This window comes from Dromiciops gliroides, chromosome 1 (assembly GCF_019393635.1).
Source record: "Dromiciops gliroides isolate mDroGli1 chromosome 1, mDroGli1.pri, whole genome shotgun sequence".
Classification (NCBI taxonomy): domain Eukaryota; kingdom Metazoa; phylum Chordata; class Mammalia; order Microbiotheria; family Microbiotheriidae; genus Dromiciops; species Dromiciops gliroides.
This window is the reverse complement of record NC_057861.1, coordinates 47,765,971-47,781,953: the sequence shown is the minus strand read 5'-3', so window position 1 is coordinate 47,781,953 and position 15,983 is coordinate 47,765,971. Positions and strand designations below refer to the sequence as shown.

Below are 15,983 nucleotides of genomic sequence, written 5' to 3'. Positions count from 1 at the left end.
CCTGCTGGAGACTTACTGTAGAAGAGCTCCGCCCAAGAGGTGAAGGTCTTTGAGGGCAAGACCATGTGTCTTTTCTTTGGCGTCAGGAAGTGACATTTGCTTGTGGGAGGAAGAAAGGGGGAGCCTGGTGCCCTGACTCACGCTCTTTCCTGGGGACTCTGGTGGAGAGCGGAGCTAGAAATTCGCTCTCCCTTTAATAGATAGATGAATGTAGGCCTCTCTCTTTACCAAATTCTTATTCTCCTTAATAAATGTGTAAAAGTCTAACTCTTGTTAAAGCTTATAATTTATTGGCGACCACTCATTAGATATTTTAGACAGTTTAGCTAAAATTTTAGCCCTTAACAGTATAAGCAAAAGATACAAACAGATAAATTATAACACATAACAAGAAGAAATGCACAATGGAGAGAGGCAAAGTGCTATGTGAGTTATAAGGTAGAGGGTGTTACCAATAGAGCAAATATCAAAGCAGGCTTTATGGAGACAATAACTCTTGATTTGAACTTTAAAGGACAAGTAGGAAATCAAGAAGAAAGGTTAAAGTATAGAGGCAGAAACAGAACACATTCAGGAGACAGTCTCATGTAGTTCAACGGAAGCACAGAATGAAGAGAAGGAAATAGTGAGATTAAAGCTCGAAGGGAGGATGGAGGCATCTTGGAGAAGGTCCTGATACCAGGAGGTGGTAGTGAGCCAGTGAGCATCAGAGAAAGGACCCAGTTAAGGCCGGATTGTAGTTTCTTACCTCTTTCACTGTACCAGTGAATGCTCCAATTTTTTTCCTAATCACTTCAGATGTTTTGACTGTTTCAGACTCAATGGTTTTCTATAATAGAGAAGATCAGTTTTGTTAAGAGAGAAATTAGCCACCAATTATATTTGGGTTTTAAAAGGGCTAGGACCAGGGCAGCTAGGTGGCGCAGTGGATAGAGTACCGGCCCTGGAGTCAGGAGTACCTGAGTTCAAATCTGGTCTCAGATACTTGACACTTACTAGCTATATGTGACCTTGGGCAAGTCACTTAACCCTCATTGCCCCAGGAAAAAAAAAGTTCACTCTTTCCCAGGCAGCCTGTTGTCAGTCATTCTGCCCCACTAAATTTCATGCTCATAGACTTGCCTTTCTTCTTTACCTAAGAGCAGCCTCCCACAGCCACGCTTCTTAGATATAGCAGGTCAGAGTTAGCTATACTATTGTTGGCCCAGGGCCTCTTACTGAGGCTCATTCTTTCTAGCCCTTGACTAATTGACTAATGGACTAATCGACCTGCCCAAAATACCTATCTGGGCAAAGTGGAAGCTAATTTTCCTCTTGTCACAGCCTAACCATATGAGAGCAAAACCCTTCCAAGATAAGCAATCCTTTCATCTTCCACCCATATCTCTTTCCCTGCCCACTTCATGGCAACACATCCCAATTTTTCCCCACTTTCATCCCCAATTGTGCCATTTGTTGAAATTACATATGATAGGGCAAGTCACAACCCTAATTTGCCTCACAAAAAAAAAAGAAAGAAATTACATATGATAAAACCTAGCAATCTATACTGTTCAAATCCTATTACAAACCAAATTATGAGTCATAGCCAAATTGTCTGTCCCAAGAGAATTCCATGGTCTCTATTGTCACCAAACAGGCTGTAACCAAGGTAAAATTAAGAAATACAAATAAAACAGTTCTGGCCACAATATTGCAAGCCAGGGCCTAATTCCCCACCGCATCTTTGCTGTGTCTCTCCCAGTTAAATCAAAGCCTTTGACAGGCTAAGAGTAACTCAAAAGCTATATATTAAATGTTTTAAATACAATGACACATCAATGAAATGGAAATTCATTGTTGCATTGCAATGGGAACTGACCTGGAATTTTCTAATTATAAATTTTTTAAATATTTTTTTTCTTGGGGGGGGGGAGTATTAGAAAGTCAAAAACAGGTCCTTTCCTTGTATGCTTCTACCAGTAAATATCTGAAGAACCAAAACAGTCTGAAAGGACTTCAGGGGCCATTTAACTTATCCTGTCCAATGACAGGAATCCCTTGTATGATTATTTTTGATGAGAGGCTATCCTAGTCTCTGCTCAAAAAACTCCAGAAAGCAGTCCATTCTAAAGGCATTTGTCTAAAGGCAAAGTTGTCGCCTAGTCAAGCCTTAGTAGCTGATGAAATGGAAAAAATAATGGGCTAAAAACCCAGAGGCCGGGTTCAGTCCTGCTCTGCTACCAATCTTAAACAAATCATATTTTTGTGGAACATACAAACGGGACAAAAGGACCCTTTGGGGAGTTTGATGCATTTTTTTTTTTAATTTTAATTTTTTTTAATGAGGCAATTGGGGTTAAGTGACTTGCCCAGGGTCACACAGCTAGTAAGTGTTAAGTGTCTGAGGCCGGATTTGAACTCAGGTACTCCTGACTCCAGGGCCAGTGCTCTATCCACTGCGCCACCTAGCTGCCCCCTTGATGCATTTTTTAGCTCTAACATTCTGTGACTTTATGAACCTCACTTCTTTCCCCCATCCTCAAAAATACAAAGTAAACTAATCGTGTTAAATGACTTACATATTTCCTTCTTGCTTCCTGAAGTGCATCTGATTCTTCTAATTTCTTAGCTTCATCTCTGAATTTTTTAATACTTTCTTTCATTTCCTTGTTTTTTGCTAATTCTTGTTTGATGTTTTCTATCAAGCCAGACAGGAAACTTTTCCTGCTTCCAGAAGAATAACACTTTGCCTAAAAAAAAAATAATTTAAAGAAAATCATCATTACCCATGGAAAAAAACCAGAAGCACAGAACTTTCCCAACATGACTGAGTGTGAATCAAACATTCAACTTTTCAAGTTAAATCTAGTTTCTATTTTTAAAATAGAAAAAATGATGTCACTTTCTTCTCTTTGGACTGTGGTTTGTTAATATCCTAGTTCCTAAAAAGAGTGCCTAAAACTGACCACAGTCCATTGGATGACATCTGATCGAAGAGGACAATGGGACCCAAAACTAACTTCCTTTGTTCTGGAAACGAGAATTCTATTGATGAAGCCTCAGGTTTCATGAGCTTTTTAGGTTGAATTTGTAGTCGCCTGAAAACCTTTGGTCATTTTGCATGAACTAGTTAGTAGCTAGCCTTCCTTATCTTCCCCCATACTATACTTGGGCAATTCCATTTTTTGAACCAGACTAAATGCAGAATTTTACATTTACCCCTTAAATGCAAATCTAAATGCCATCTTCTCAGTCTTGGCCCATTGCTCCAGTCTATGGCGATCTTTTGGACTCCTGATTCCATCTTCCATCATAGTAACTATCTCTCCCAGCTTCATATCATCCACAAAGCACAATGTACCAGCAAGGGAAGGACATAATACAACACTGGAGCAAGGCCGACACATCCAGTCTAAACGGCGCTACCTTAGCTGCTTCCTTCCTTCAATAAGCCCTTATGGAGTGCCAACCATGCGCTCACTGCAGGGGAGATACAAAGCAATAAAACATGGTGCCTGCACTCTAGGAGCTTAGCAAGAGCAATAAGACAGGTATAAAAAAAATGTGACATCTGAACTGTGCCCTGAAAGAAAGATGGGACTTCAATAGATGGAAACAGTATCCGTGTTATGTGCATGTGTGTGTGAGTACATTGCAAGCATGCAGGGAACACAAATAAAAGCATGGAGGCAGCAGGAAACCACAGAATGGAAAGAAAGAGTTGTTTTGTTTGAGCGTGAATTATGTTCACTCATTTTTCAGTCTTGTCTGATTCTCCACGACCCCATTTGGGGTTTTCTTGGCAGAGAGACTGAAGTGGTTCACCACTTCCTTCTCCAGCTCATTTTATAAATGAGGAAACTGAGGCAAACAGGGTTAATTGAGTTGCCCAGGGTCACACCACTAGTACATGATTGAAGGGAGGTAAAGAGGAAGGGAGGGGAAGGAGAAAAGGAGAAGGGGGGAGAAGGGGAGAGAGAGGGGGAGGGAGGGGGGCAGGGAGAGAGAAGTATTTCAGTAACATTAAAAAGGTAGTAGATCGGTACTAGATTATTGGAGGTCTTGAATGTCTGATTTGATCCACTAGGGAACAGGTCATCATTTAAGATTCATAAGCCAGGAAATTATGTGATCCAAGCTGTCCATGAGGTAAATGATTCTGGCAACTGGGTGAGAGATAAGACTACAGATGCAGATGGTAGGGAGGGGAAAATACCCAGAGACAGAGAGACTATTTACAAGAAGTAAGAAGGAACCAAATGTAAGTGGTGGTAATGAAAATGGAAAGGTGGGGACAGGGGAGAAAGAGCGGGGTGAAAAAACTGAAGATGACTCTGAAGTCACAAGCACTGTGGACAGTTCACTGGGGTAAATGAATAGCAGTTCCCTTCATGGAAATATGAGCGCCAAGAAAAGGCTTTCGAAGAAGACACTTCTGGTTTTATATATATGACGCTTCAGGTACGGGTGGGGCCCTCAGGTGAACCGGGAGCACGGTGAGATAGAAAGAAAGCTGAACTGATTGTTAGAAGACCTGCTAGAAAACCTCACTGCTTCTTCTTAGCTGCGTGACTTTAGGCCAGTCATTTCCCTTCCTCTAGGCTTCAGTTTACTCCTCTAGAAAAAGGGGTAAGACTAGATGATCCCTTCTAGGATTCAACATTCCAGACAGTTGGAACTTTAAGTACAGAGCTCAGGAGAGACATCTCTGCTCTCAGAGTTGGAAAGACTCCCCGAAGCCATCTAGTTCAACTCCTGAAACAAGAATCACCTCTACCAATACGCTTAGCTTCTGGGATACTACATTCTACCTTTAGAGACAGACTGAGTTATTAGGAATTCCCCCCTCCCCCCCATATTAAGCCTTAAATCTCTTTCTTTTCAACTCTTCCTCACTGCTCCTGGTTCTAATTTCTCAGACACAGTAGAAGTTGTTTAATACTACCCTCATTTACATAATAGCCCATCAAATACGAGAAGATACACAGACTATGATGTTGAACCTCTGCATTCACTTTTCCAGAATAAACACCCTTTCAACTGATCTTCATTCCCTATAATCATTTCGGTTGTGCACCTCTGGACAATTTCCAACTAACCAATCCCTTTCTTTCCTAACTAAAAGGCTATGCCCAGAAGAGAACAACACTCCATACGTGATAGTGCCACAGCAGAGTTTGGTGGGACTATCCTCTCCCAAGCACCAGAAACTAGGCCTCTCTTAAGGAAAACTGAGATACTATTGGCTTTCCTGACTGCTGCAAGTGACTTCTATTAAGCACAAGGTCAATATAATACAATTTCCAGAGCTTCTCAAACTGCTCCCTAGTCACACCTCCACCATCCTGTTGTACTAGGAAAGGTAATTTTTTGAATCCAAGTCTAAGAGGACTTGGCATTTATCTCTATTCGAATCAGCCTAGTGTTCTAGTCTGCCGAGATCAACATCCAACAAGTGTTAGCTATTCTTTCCAGCTTTGTTTTGTCTGCAAATTAGATGAATACACCATCTATGCCATTATCAAAGTCAATAAAAATGGTGAAGAATGCAGAACCCCGTACAAATCCCAAGGGCACTAAATGGAAACTTCCCTCCAAGCTGACATGAAACTATTAGCTACCACTCTTTGGGTCAGCCTAGTCACCCAGCTCCTAACCTACCTACATGTACAATCAGTGAGCCCACAAGGCCAGAGACAAAGCTTTGGAATCAGGCAAACAAATTATTGTTGATGATCCACCCCAAACCACAAATATCTCAAAGTTTCAAAGAAAGATCTTTCCCAAATTACTAAGCACTAATTATTACACAGGAACATGCCGCTGTAGAACATGGCATCTTTCCCCAGAAAGTCGACAGATACATCCTAAAACAGCAGCCACCCCCTACCAGGGTTCTGCTGCTTGAGAAGAGTACAAGCAAAAACTATGAGCAGACTATCAGCCCTCCTAATGAACAGTTGCTGCCCATGGCAGGACAGTGAAAGACTGTAGCTTTAGAGTCACCAGGTCTCAGAGTGAATCCCCAATCTCCTACTCACTACCTTTGTGACCAAAGGGAAGCCTCTTGACCTCTCACATCCCCCACATCCCCGCCCTTTCAAAAATCATCTGCCTCCCCATCACCACCTTTCCCTTCATGCCTCAATGCCTTTGCTTCCCTGTGAAGTCCTTCCTCATCTCCCCAGTTCTTTGGGCTCTTTCTCTACCCCAAATGACCGTGCTTCACGTTTGTGTGCTTGACACGCAGTGGGATGCAAGCTTTGCAAGGGCAGGAGTTGTTTTCCTTTTACTTTGTATCTCCAGCACCTCACACACTTAAAAAGACTCATGACATCATCAGTGTGGGAGCTCTTAGTAGGGCATCTTTATTATAATACAAGTGGGCACCTTCTCTCAACTTAAAGCCTTAGAGTTGCCTGTGGTACTGAAAAGAATTTGCTCAGAATGACACTGAGTCTGGGTCTGGGTTTTCCTAAGTCCAAGGCAAGATGTCTATCAGTTGCACACTATAACATCTCTTGCCTTGGACACAGCAGGTGCTTAATGTTTGCTGAATTCATCATTGTGGCCCTCAAATTTTTCCATCTGTAAAATGAGGGAATTTGACAAGATTATTGTGACAATCCCTTCCACCTGTAATCCCAATGATCCTACATTTTTCACACAACTATTTCCCTTAACCAGTGTTCAGATTAATGTTCAAACTTGAGATCTTCACAGACTGAGTTCCTACTCCACTTGTGCATGATGGGTTACTCTTCTGCTCAAAAAATCCTTCCATGTATTCCTGTAGTGCCACAAAATCCAACTCCCTTAGCCCTGCATGGTTTGGCCTTGACCTACTGCTCCAGATTTTTTCCCCTACAAATGAGCCTCTTTCTTAAACTCAGTCTGCACTTCCCCACCTCCTGATTCTAATGCTACTCCTCTACTTGAACACCTACACAATCTCCATCTATCCTTCAAGAATCTCAAGCCAGAAGGGATTTTCTCCACTTGGACTTGGTTTGTATCTCTCTAATCTCAATTCCTCTAAGACACATGTAATAGCATGTAACTCGTGTGAGTATGAGTGTGTGTGTGTGTGTGTGTGTGTGTGTGTGTGGTCCCACCTACTGAGCCATAAACTCCATAAGGGCAGGGATCAGGCCTTATCTCTGTATTTCCCCCCAGGACGAAGGGCAGCACCCAGCACATGAAAGGCACTAAGTACTTGCTGAATGAATTTTGAGTAAGGCATGATTACATTAATTCTGGGCTCATGTATATAGAATGCTGTCATGTGACCTTAAGACTCTGCCCAGGTACTTAATAAGTATCCTCTAAGAGCTGTAACTGCCCTGCTGGCAGCTTTCTCAGCTACCCCACCACTCCCTACTGCCAAAGGAGATCACTTTCTGATCTCTCTGATCTGTCTCTTCCTCAACCTCCAAGGTCCCTGGAGAGCAGAAAAAACATCTATTTTACTTACCAGCGGCAGCTCTAAGCCTGGACTGCATATTCGATAGACAGGGCCGTGGGGCACTGGCACAGGGCACCAGCCAGAGAGAAGCTGGGTCCCACTGCCAAGGCATCTCTAAAATCAAGGAGGAAAGAGTAAAAAAAACAAACACAAAAACCAGAAATTATTATTTTACCTCTGTGGAATGGAGGAATGCCTAGTGAAGAGAAACAGGGATAAGATGAAATACCACGACTGGGCTCTGAATAAAGTACACACTGGCTCCAAGGGCACAGGAAGAGTGGAAGCTATAGCAGAATTTGTTCAGCTTGGGTAAAAGGTGATTGCTTCCTTTGTAATTTATTTAAACCTGCATATCAATTATTCTTTCATTCTTCTTAGAATCCCTCCCCCTCCACTTTGTTTCTTTCACCTTTTTGTGCAAGCTCCCTCCAACCCTTCTTCTAGTCCCCTTTCCCATTATATACTGCTAATTTTAACTGGTAGCCTATCTGGAAGAGAACTCTATTAAATTTGTAAAATCTATTAAAAACTACCACCCTATATAGGGACAGCTAGGTAGTGCAGCAGATAAAGCACCGGCCCTAGATTCAGGAGGACCAGAGTTCAGATACTTGACACTTAACTAGTTGTGTGACCCTGGGCAAGTCACTTAACCCCCACTGCCCCGCAAAGTAAATAAACAAAACAAAGCAAAAAAACCCCCCAAAAACCGAAAACCCACCAATTCACACCCAAACAGCTATTTTTACCCACATTGATAAAATTTGCCTAAACTGAGAAAGTAATGACTCCCAGAACAAAGAAAGGGAAATCCTAGATCTCCTAGCTTCCAAGCTCAGAATTCCATCCACTTTCTTACCACTTAAATTTGGATCTATGAAAACTGTATGGGCACCCCAGTTTGATGTCAAGCACATCTCTCATTCTGATATTTAGACTGTGTATGACCTTGAAAAAAAATCACTACTTAGGTAGGCCTCATTTTCTTCTTTTATAAAACGAAGGAGTTGGAGAAAATAATGCCTAAAGCACACCCCAATCCCTTCCCACTGTAAATTCTATGATCAGGAGGCCTAGAGTAGATCTTTAGCCAGAAACCTCCTCTCTCCCCTCCCCCTCAGGCTCCTTCCATTCTTTCTGCCTCCACTGAGGTACCTCTATTATGGCCTTGCTATTCCTACTAGTTCCACTGCCATCTGTTACTCCCATTCAGATTAATTTTCTTCCTTTTTGAGTTTACAACGACTTTACAGGTTTGTAGAAACAAATATGAGAGAAAGAATTCACTGTGTTTCTAGGTCTGTATTTCTCATTTTCTCTCTGTCAGAATGTTATGGGCCCAGAGCACCCTAGAAGTTCTTTGGGGTACATCAAGGAACCTTCTCCTTGAGAAGCTAAACCAAAGGACAGACACACCTAAAGAGATAAGTGGAACCAGATCGCACTGAGTTAGCTTCAGGACCTCCACCCTTCCTTCTAGTCTCCCTCAACCCTGGGGAGATAAGATTAGGTGTGGCAGCTTCCTTTGTGTCCAGAGGAGAGAGATGGCTTGAGAGATCTGCAGCCACCACCAGGGGGATGGTCCTCCCTCACTAAGGGAACTTTCCACAGTCAGATGATCACCCCCATCATTCCTCTATAAAAGTATCTACTGGTCTCCAGCTCGAGGAGATTGGTATCTCAGAGCCACGCTCTGTGCCATGCCTTTTTCCCCATGAAAAGTCCAATGATCTTTCTTCCCTTCCCCTTCCTCTAAATAAGCTACTATATTATTATTATTATTATTTTTGGTGAGGCAATTGGGGTTAAGTGACTTGCCCAGGGTCACACAGCTAGTTAAGTGTTAAGTGTCTGAGGCCGGAATTGAACTCAGGTCCTCCTGACTCCAAGGCCGGTGCTCTATCCACTGCGCCACCTAGCTGCCGCACTACTATCTTATTCTAACTGCTTTTGTATGCAAGAGGGTGTAATTCTTTAAAGAGGAATCCCTAGGGACCCCAAACCCCTAAGCCCTACCCCTAACCCTCTACCCCATTTCCGCCATGACAAGAATCTGAGGCCATACAAGTTTTTGTTTCTTGGAGTAGCAGGAGGCAGTGAGATGGACCCTGGCCATACCTCATCCCTACCTGATATAACCTGATGTGTGGTTTAGTTCCCTCTCTTCTCTGGGCCCCATGGCACCCTGCCCCCGCTTCTTTCACTGGTTGCAGAGTGAAGATCAGAACCCTGGTCTCCTGTTCTCATCTAGTAATTTTAGATCAGGCCACTAATGCCACCAAATTCAGCTGCCTCTGACTTTAAGTCCCTGGAATCTCAGTAATACAAGTCTGTGGTATTTTTATGTTTCATGACCCCATGGATGTGACTGGAGAGTCACATCAGGTTTAGGGGAAGCTGGGTTCCCGCTCAGTGTGTCCTATATTGCTGCTGAAGGGCCAGGCAAGGAAAGAAAGTGGAGGGTGTAGAGTCTGCTCCTATTCCAAGATGCATTGTAGAGCAATAACACAGTTCCTTCATTTTACAGAAGTTCTGTGGGAGATGTACAACCTTCTCTCTCAGAGAGATGTTATTCCTTCATAGGGAACAGAATCAGAAGGAAGCATAGTATCACTAGTCCAATCCATAACTGAAGAGAATCTCCAATTTAAAGTTCCTGGCCAATGGTCACATTCTAACCTGTGCATGAAGACTTTTTATGCAGAAGAATTCATTACCTTCCAAGACAGACATTCCATTTGTGGATAGCTGTACGTATTAGAGGCCTCACTCAACTCTTTTCAATCTCCATGCTTTGCTACTGGTTTTGCCCTCGGAGGCCAAATAATTCAATTCCTTTTCCATAGGACAATATTTCAAATCTCTGAAAACAGCTACCACCCTCTTCACCCCTCCCACCCTCCCCTTTCTCTTCTCCAGATGAAACAGATTTGGTTCCTTCAACTGATCCTCTTAAGGCATAGACATTTTCCATCTTATCAGTCTCCTTTCCCAAGCTAGGCTCAGAACTGAATACAACACTTTGGATATGGTCAGATAAGAACAAGCAGAAATCCTCAAGCAGCCCTGTCAGAAGCAGGGAAGGAAAGCTGGCTTTGAATTCATTGAACCTCAAAGGCCATCTAATACAACACGTACCTCAGCAGAAATTCCCTAGACCTGACCTGACAAGTAATCATTTGGTCTCTGAAAACCTCTAGTGAGAGGAAACCCAGCACCTCCTAAGGGCAGCTTATTACACTTAGGGGCAGCTCTAACTTTTAGGAAGTTTCATTAATTCTAGGCTAAATACACCTCCCTGTAACTTCTACTCAAACTGCCCCTAGTTCTGCTCCAAGGACAATCAAGACAAGTCTAATCTAATCTATCTTCAGGGTCAGAGCCCTTCAAACACTATCCCAAGTTCTCTCTACTCCAGGCTAAAGATTCCAGTTTTCAACTGGTCCTCATATCCTAGACTCAAGGTCTTCACCATCCTCTAAAAATTCTTCAGCCCGTCAACATTCTTCGCAGCAAGATCTGACTAGTGGCCATCATCTTTCATCTTGAGCCGTACTACTCTCTTAATGGATGGTGAAGTAGCCTTTGAAAGGTGCCATGTCACAGCGCTGACATGTACTGAGCTGAGTCTCCACTGAAACCCACCCCGAAACTTTTACCCCACCAACCGCCGCCTAGTCATGACTCTACCATCTTATCCTTATGAAGATGATGTTCAACTCAAAGGGCAGGCTTTCTCGGTCTGACATCCCCCTCCCACTCATTGCATCCTTGCTGGCCGTGGCCCGGGCTCTGGCTAAAGAAATACCGGCAGGAGTGGCCCCTGATTTGCTCAAGTCTAAAATAGGACACCGTGGCACGGGAAGGAAAGCATTGGCCTTAGGTTCTAATCTCGACTGAGTTCTGCTAGCTCTGTGACCTTGGGAAAGCCCCTTCCCCTGGAGTCACAAGACTAGGGTTCCTGGTCCTGCCTCTGACATGTACTACCGTGTGACCTTGGGCTAGTCCCGTCCTCTCTGTGGGCCTCCGTTTCCTCATCTGCAGGAGGAGGTTGGACCGGACGGGCTTGAGGATCCTTCCAGCTGTGGTCGAGCGAGGACTCGGCCGTGCTGTTTGTGGGCGGCGGGCCCAAAGACCTCGGCGGCCCTTCCAACCCCTTCCCGAAAGCGCTGCATTCCGGGCCAGCAGCCCCCCACCCAGGTGCTGAAAGTCGCTAGCCTTAGGAGAGCCGAAAGTCTCGTGGGCCCCAAGGTGAAGGAGAAGGTTGGGGCCGGAGGGTCCCGGTCCCCGGGCCGCCACAACCGCGGCCTCACCCCGAGCGCTCGCCCCAAGCATGCCGCTCGGCTCCGCCCCCTGGGAGCCCCGGCGCACACAGGTTCGGCCCGGCCCGGGGCCGGAGCCGAGGGCGCGCCGCGCCCTTTCTTTTTGGCCCTTCCCCCCTCCGCTCGCCCAGCACCTCACCCGGGAGCAGCGGCACCATCCACCCCTTATCGCCGCCGCCATATTGGAGAAGGCCGTGTGACCTTTCCGCGGCGCGGCTGGAAAACGTCACCACCCGTCGCCTCGAGGAGGTGGGCCTCAGGGCGGGGCCTGGGGTGCGGGGCCACAAAAGTCTCGCCACAGGCGGAAGACTAGTGTGCGCGTGCGCGTGTACTGCCTTCGCGTCTGCGACCCCTGCTGGTGGAATAAATCGACCAACTTGAACTGATTGACAGACGTGGTGACAAATAGAAAGGCAGGCCAGCTGACCAGACAAGGGTAAACTGACTAACTACACCGGAGGTGTGATCGACCTAAAGAATGACAGCCACCGAGAAGACGACAGGTAGACAAGCAAAATGACTGATGAAATAGGCAACAGTACTAACTAGCATGGTGCAAACAGTTTGACAGATTAAAGGGTACAGACAGAAAGAGAAAAATAGAAAGAGACATGCAGGCAGGAAGCAAACTGACAAAGCCAGACTGTCGGCAGTCAAATCGAAGCATTAAACCTTCGAGCAGAGTGGCGCAAAGGCAAGCAGATTTCTTCAGTGGCCCTCCAGGTTTCCAGTCTCCCTGGAGGTCAGCCAGGGAGACAGACAAGCGAGCCGGGACCGATGAATGGCCAGACGGGGATCTGTCAAGGCAAACTGGCAGTCCCGGTCAAGACAAGTGGCCGGAGAGCTGGTGCCGCTTTTGTTCACCGTATCCAACTGGTTGCCATTTAGAACATGGAAAGGAAGCAAAAAATCACCTTTTGACCAAGAGCAGGTTGCAATGGGTTGGGGAGGCATGTTGTTTCTCTCCACAGTCTTTCAGAAAGTTCCTGTTTATCATGTTTGTGTGTCTCTCCTGCATTCTTGTGCCATTTGGACTTGATCCTTTTTATTCACAGAGTACGGGTTCCTCTAGTACAAAGCTTAAACTATGGGTCGAGACCCCATAAGGGGTCACAGAACTGATTGTGGGAGTCTCGAAAAATTTTTCAACAGTAAAATATCTATTTTGTATACTCGGGATTGCATAAAAATTTCTCGGAGGAAAAGGGGTCACGAGTGGAAAAAGTTTAAGAAGACCTGCTTCTAGTAGAGTAGTCCTAATTCTTGTGTTCCTCGGCAACGGAGAGGAAGGGTTCCAGTTACTAGCTCTAAATCATCGGGCTTTCAATGGAAAAGCAGCAGTAATGGAATCTGACTAGTCAGCAAGTCACATCTCCAAACTTGTTCCTGGGGCTGTGGAGAATCCATACCTGAGGAAGTAAGGACACCCTCACAACTGAGTGTCATGTTGTTTTCAAATGAACTGAGGGGAGGGGGAAAGCCGGCTTCAAATTGGAATAGATTGCCTGAAGGCTAAGTCCAATTATTTTTTAAAGTATTGCTTTTAGTAGAAAATGAAGTTAGATTGCTTGTGGCTAGAAGAGAGACAAAGTTAATCATGTGGTGGAAAATGTCAGCATGGTACCCAATATAGAGTATGCCTGAGCTGATTCGATGCTGGAAGCAGAGGTGAGAAGCCTGATTCACTCAAAAGGACTTGATATCCATCAGAGAAGTGGCTGGCAGGCATGAGTCGGAATGAGCAACATATGGCTGATCACAGATTCTGAGAGTAGCACTACAGAGGTTATGCTAGCTAAAACAGGCAGAGTCTAGATTTTGGATTACTGTGGACAATTCAGAATTGTGTATACTCCCATTGTGAACTTTCTGGCCTATTAGTAAAAAATTATTTCAAAAATAAAATCTTAATTGGTGAACATTTACGGAAATGGTCTAGACACTTTGCTTCAGTGCTTCAATTCAATGAGTTCAATGCAACCCTAGAGGGGTCATGGTGGCCACAGCATTAGGGATTTGCGGGCTTGAACTAAGATGTAAGGAAAAAGGAAGCACCTGGAAAAGCAAGAGCTAAAGCCTGAGTGAACAGCAGTTGAAAAAAAGCCTTTGAATGGAATTGGGTAGGGAAGGTGGTGAATCATTCTGGAGGCCTGGCTTAAGGGAAAGGTGAGGATGGGGTAAGCTAAAAGGTTCTCTCAGGACAGAACAATGAACAAAACGCCAAAAAAAAAAAAAAAAGCCTCTCAGCTGCCTGCCCTGTACCCTGCCACTTTGTCCATGGACCCAGGTAGGAGATGAATAGGCAAGAAAACAAGGTCTCTTGTCAGGAAATTTAATAGCTAGCTGTCTGCACCACTCCTTTTTCCTGCAAAGGCTTTATGGAACAGACCTCCCCAAAATGTGGCAGTATAAAAGTTGGCACCTGTATCAGAGAAATATGGGAACAGGGAGCTGGGAAATAGGTTTCTACCTCCTCCAGTTTTTTGATCTTGAACTAGCAGGAAGTCAGTGGAGCAAAATGTGACTAGCTTTTGCTGCTTTAATTCCCTGACTCTCCCAGTGCTGAGAAGAGAACAGCTGCCTGCAATTTGTTCCACAGAAAACAAGGCTTCACAGATTTTGAACTAAAGATGCTGAAAATATCCAGGGCTCCATTTTTTCTGCTGTATTTCCACTGGCCTTCATGGTGCAAAGGGATGACTTTCCCCAGTCTCCCCACTCAGCAGTCATGGAATCTCCACAGCTTCCAACGGCCCCTTTTGCTGTGCATAGGGAAAGGAGTGAAAGAATTCTGATTCATGGCACTTCCCCTTGTGGGAAAGAAGGGGCTCCTCTGCGCCCCATATCTCACTGCAGCAGTGAGTGACTCTGCCTTTCCCATCAAGCCACAGCCCTCTTTGCCACACTCTAAGTCCTCCACAGGCCCTGGCCCTGGCCTCTTAGGATTCCAGTAAGGAGAGGGAGAAGGAAGGAGGCAAGTGGATTTTGTGATGATCAAGTGGCATGACACCCCTTTTCCTTGGGCCAGCTTCAACCTCCCAGTTCCAATGGGGAGAGAGGTAAACAGATGACTCCCAAGTGGAGTGAGCAAGAGCCATGCAAATAAGAAAATGTTATGTCGTTAAATAATACGAATTGTTTCAGTGCTTCTAGTCAAACGTATCTTTTATTTGATTCCTTGAGTTTCCAATGTTTCTAATCATGTGAGTCACAGTTATTGCTGCAGTTATTAACTTCAGTAGGACAACTAGCCATGTCCTCCGTCCTAGCCTAGGCTGAAAACAACAGCAATCCCATTCTCTTCCCTGATTTCCTTATGAGAAGTTAACCTCTGGTTCTCACAAGCTTACTTATTTCAAGTATCAAACTAACAAATGTAAAATCAATTCAAGTACCACTAAGATTAGAGCTCAATTCAGTGAGTTTCTCAGGAAGTCATAGACTAGGCCGGATCCCTCTTTCACAAAAGGAACTTCAGGTATATAAAGGTAATGACCACAGGACTCATTAAATCTTTTCCAGGGCAAACAGGTCTAACTGCTCAGGATCACTATCTTATCTTTTGAATTTTTCCACATTTTGGCATAAAATAGAGCCTTTAATTCATGATAAGGGTGTGTCCATCCTGCTTAAAAGGTTTTAATGGACTTTGGACTTGGCAATGAAACCAAAGAAATGGAAATAGGCTTTTCTTTGGTCCCTTCCTCCCAAAGCAAGTATCCCTGACAAGTGGTCATCCAGTTTATGACTTCCAATAATGGGGAACTTGCTATCCACACCAAGGCCATGTGATCCATTGCTCGGTCACTTGGACCATTTGAAAGATCTTAATATTGAGCAGAAATGTACACTCCTGCCATTCCCACCTACTTGTCCTAGTTCAAAGGACTTAGAGCTGGAAGGGGAACTATAGAGATCATCTAATTCAATCCCCAATTATGCAGATAAAGAAATTACATTTAATCGAATCCCTCTTCCAAAGGCTGGATCTTCAGCTACTGGAAAACTAATATTCCTGCTTCCCCCTTCCCTTCAAGCTTAAATGTTCCCAAAATGTTCCAGGTTCCTTCAACTGATTCTTGTATGATAGGATTTCCAGTCTTCTTCCATTCATTGAGGCCCAGTAGTTGTGCCTACATAAAATGGAGTAATGGGCAGCTAGGTGGCGCAGAGCACCGGCCCTGGAGTCAGGAGGACCTGAGTTCAAATCC

At 44.5% G+C, this 15,983-nt stretch overlaps 1 protein-coding gene across 2 annotated transcripts in view; it reads right to left on the bottom strand.

Annotated features, from left to right (window-relative positions):
* TIMM44 (translocase of inner mitochondrial membrane 44) overlaps positions 1-12,012 on the bottom strand; it is a 45,604-nt gene extending 33,592 nt beyond the window's left edge. For both annotated transcript variants that reach the window (XR_006354053.1, XM_043975105.1), the window contains exons 1-4: positions 11,912-12,012; positions 7,457-7,561; positions 2,562-2,732; positions 749-829 (exon numbers count right to left, since the gene is read on the bottom strand). Coding sequence is in view for 1 of the 2 variants with exons in the window: in XM_043975105.1 (XP_043831040.1) it covers positions 749-829; positions 2,562-2,732; positions 7,457-7,561; positions 11,912-11,953 (399 nt within the window). In the remaining variant the exon portion in view is untranslated. The remainder of the gene's footprint in view (positions 1-748; positions 830-2,561; positions 2,733-7,456; positions 7,562-11,911) is intronic.
* Between the last annotated feature and the right edge of the window lie 3,971 nt (positions 12,013-15,983).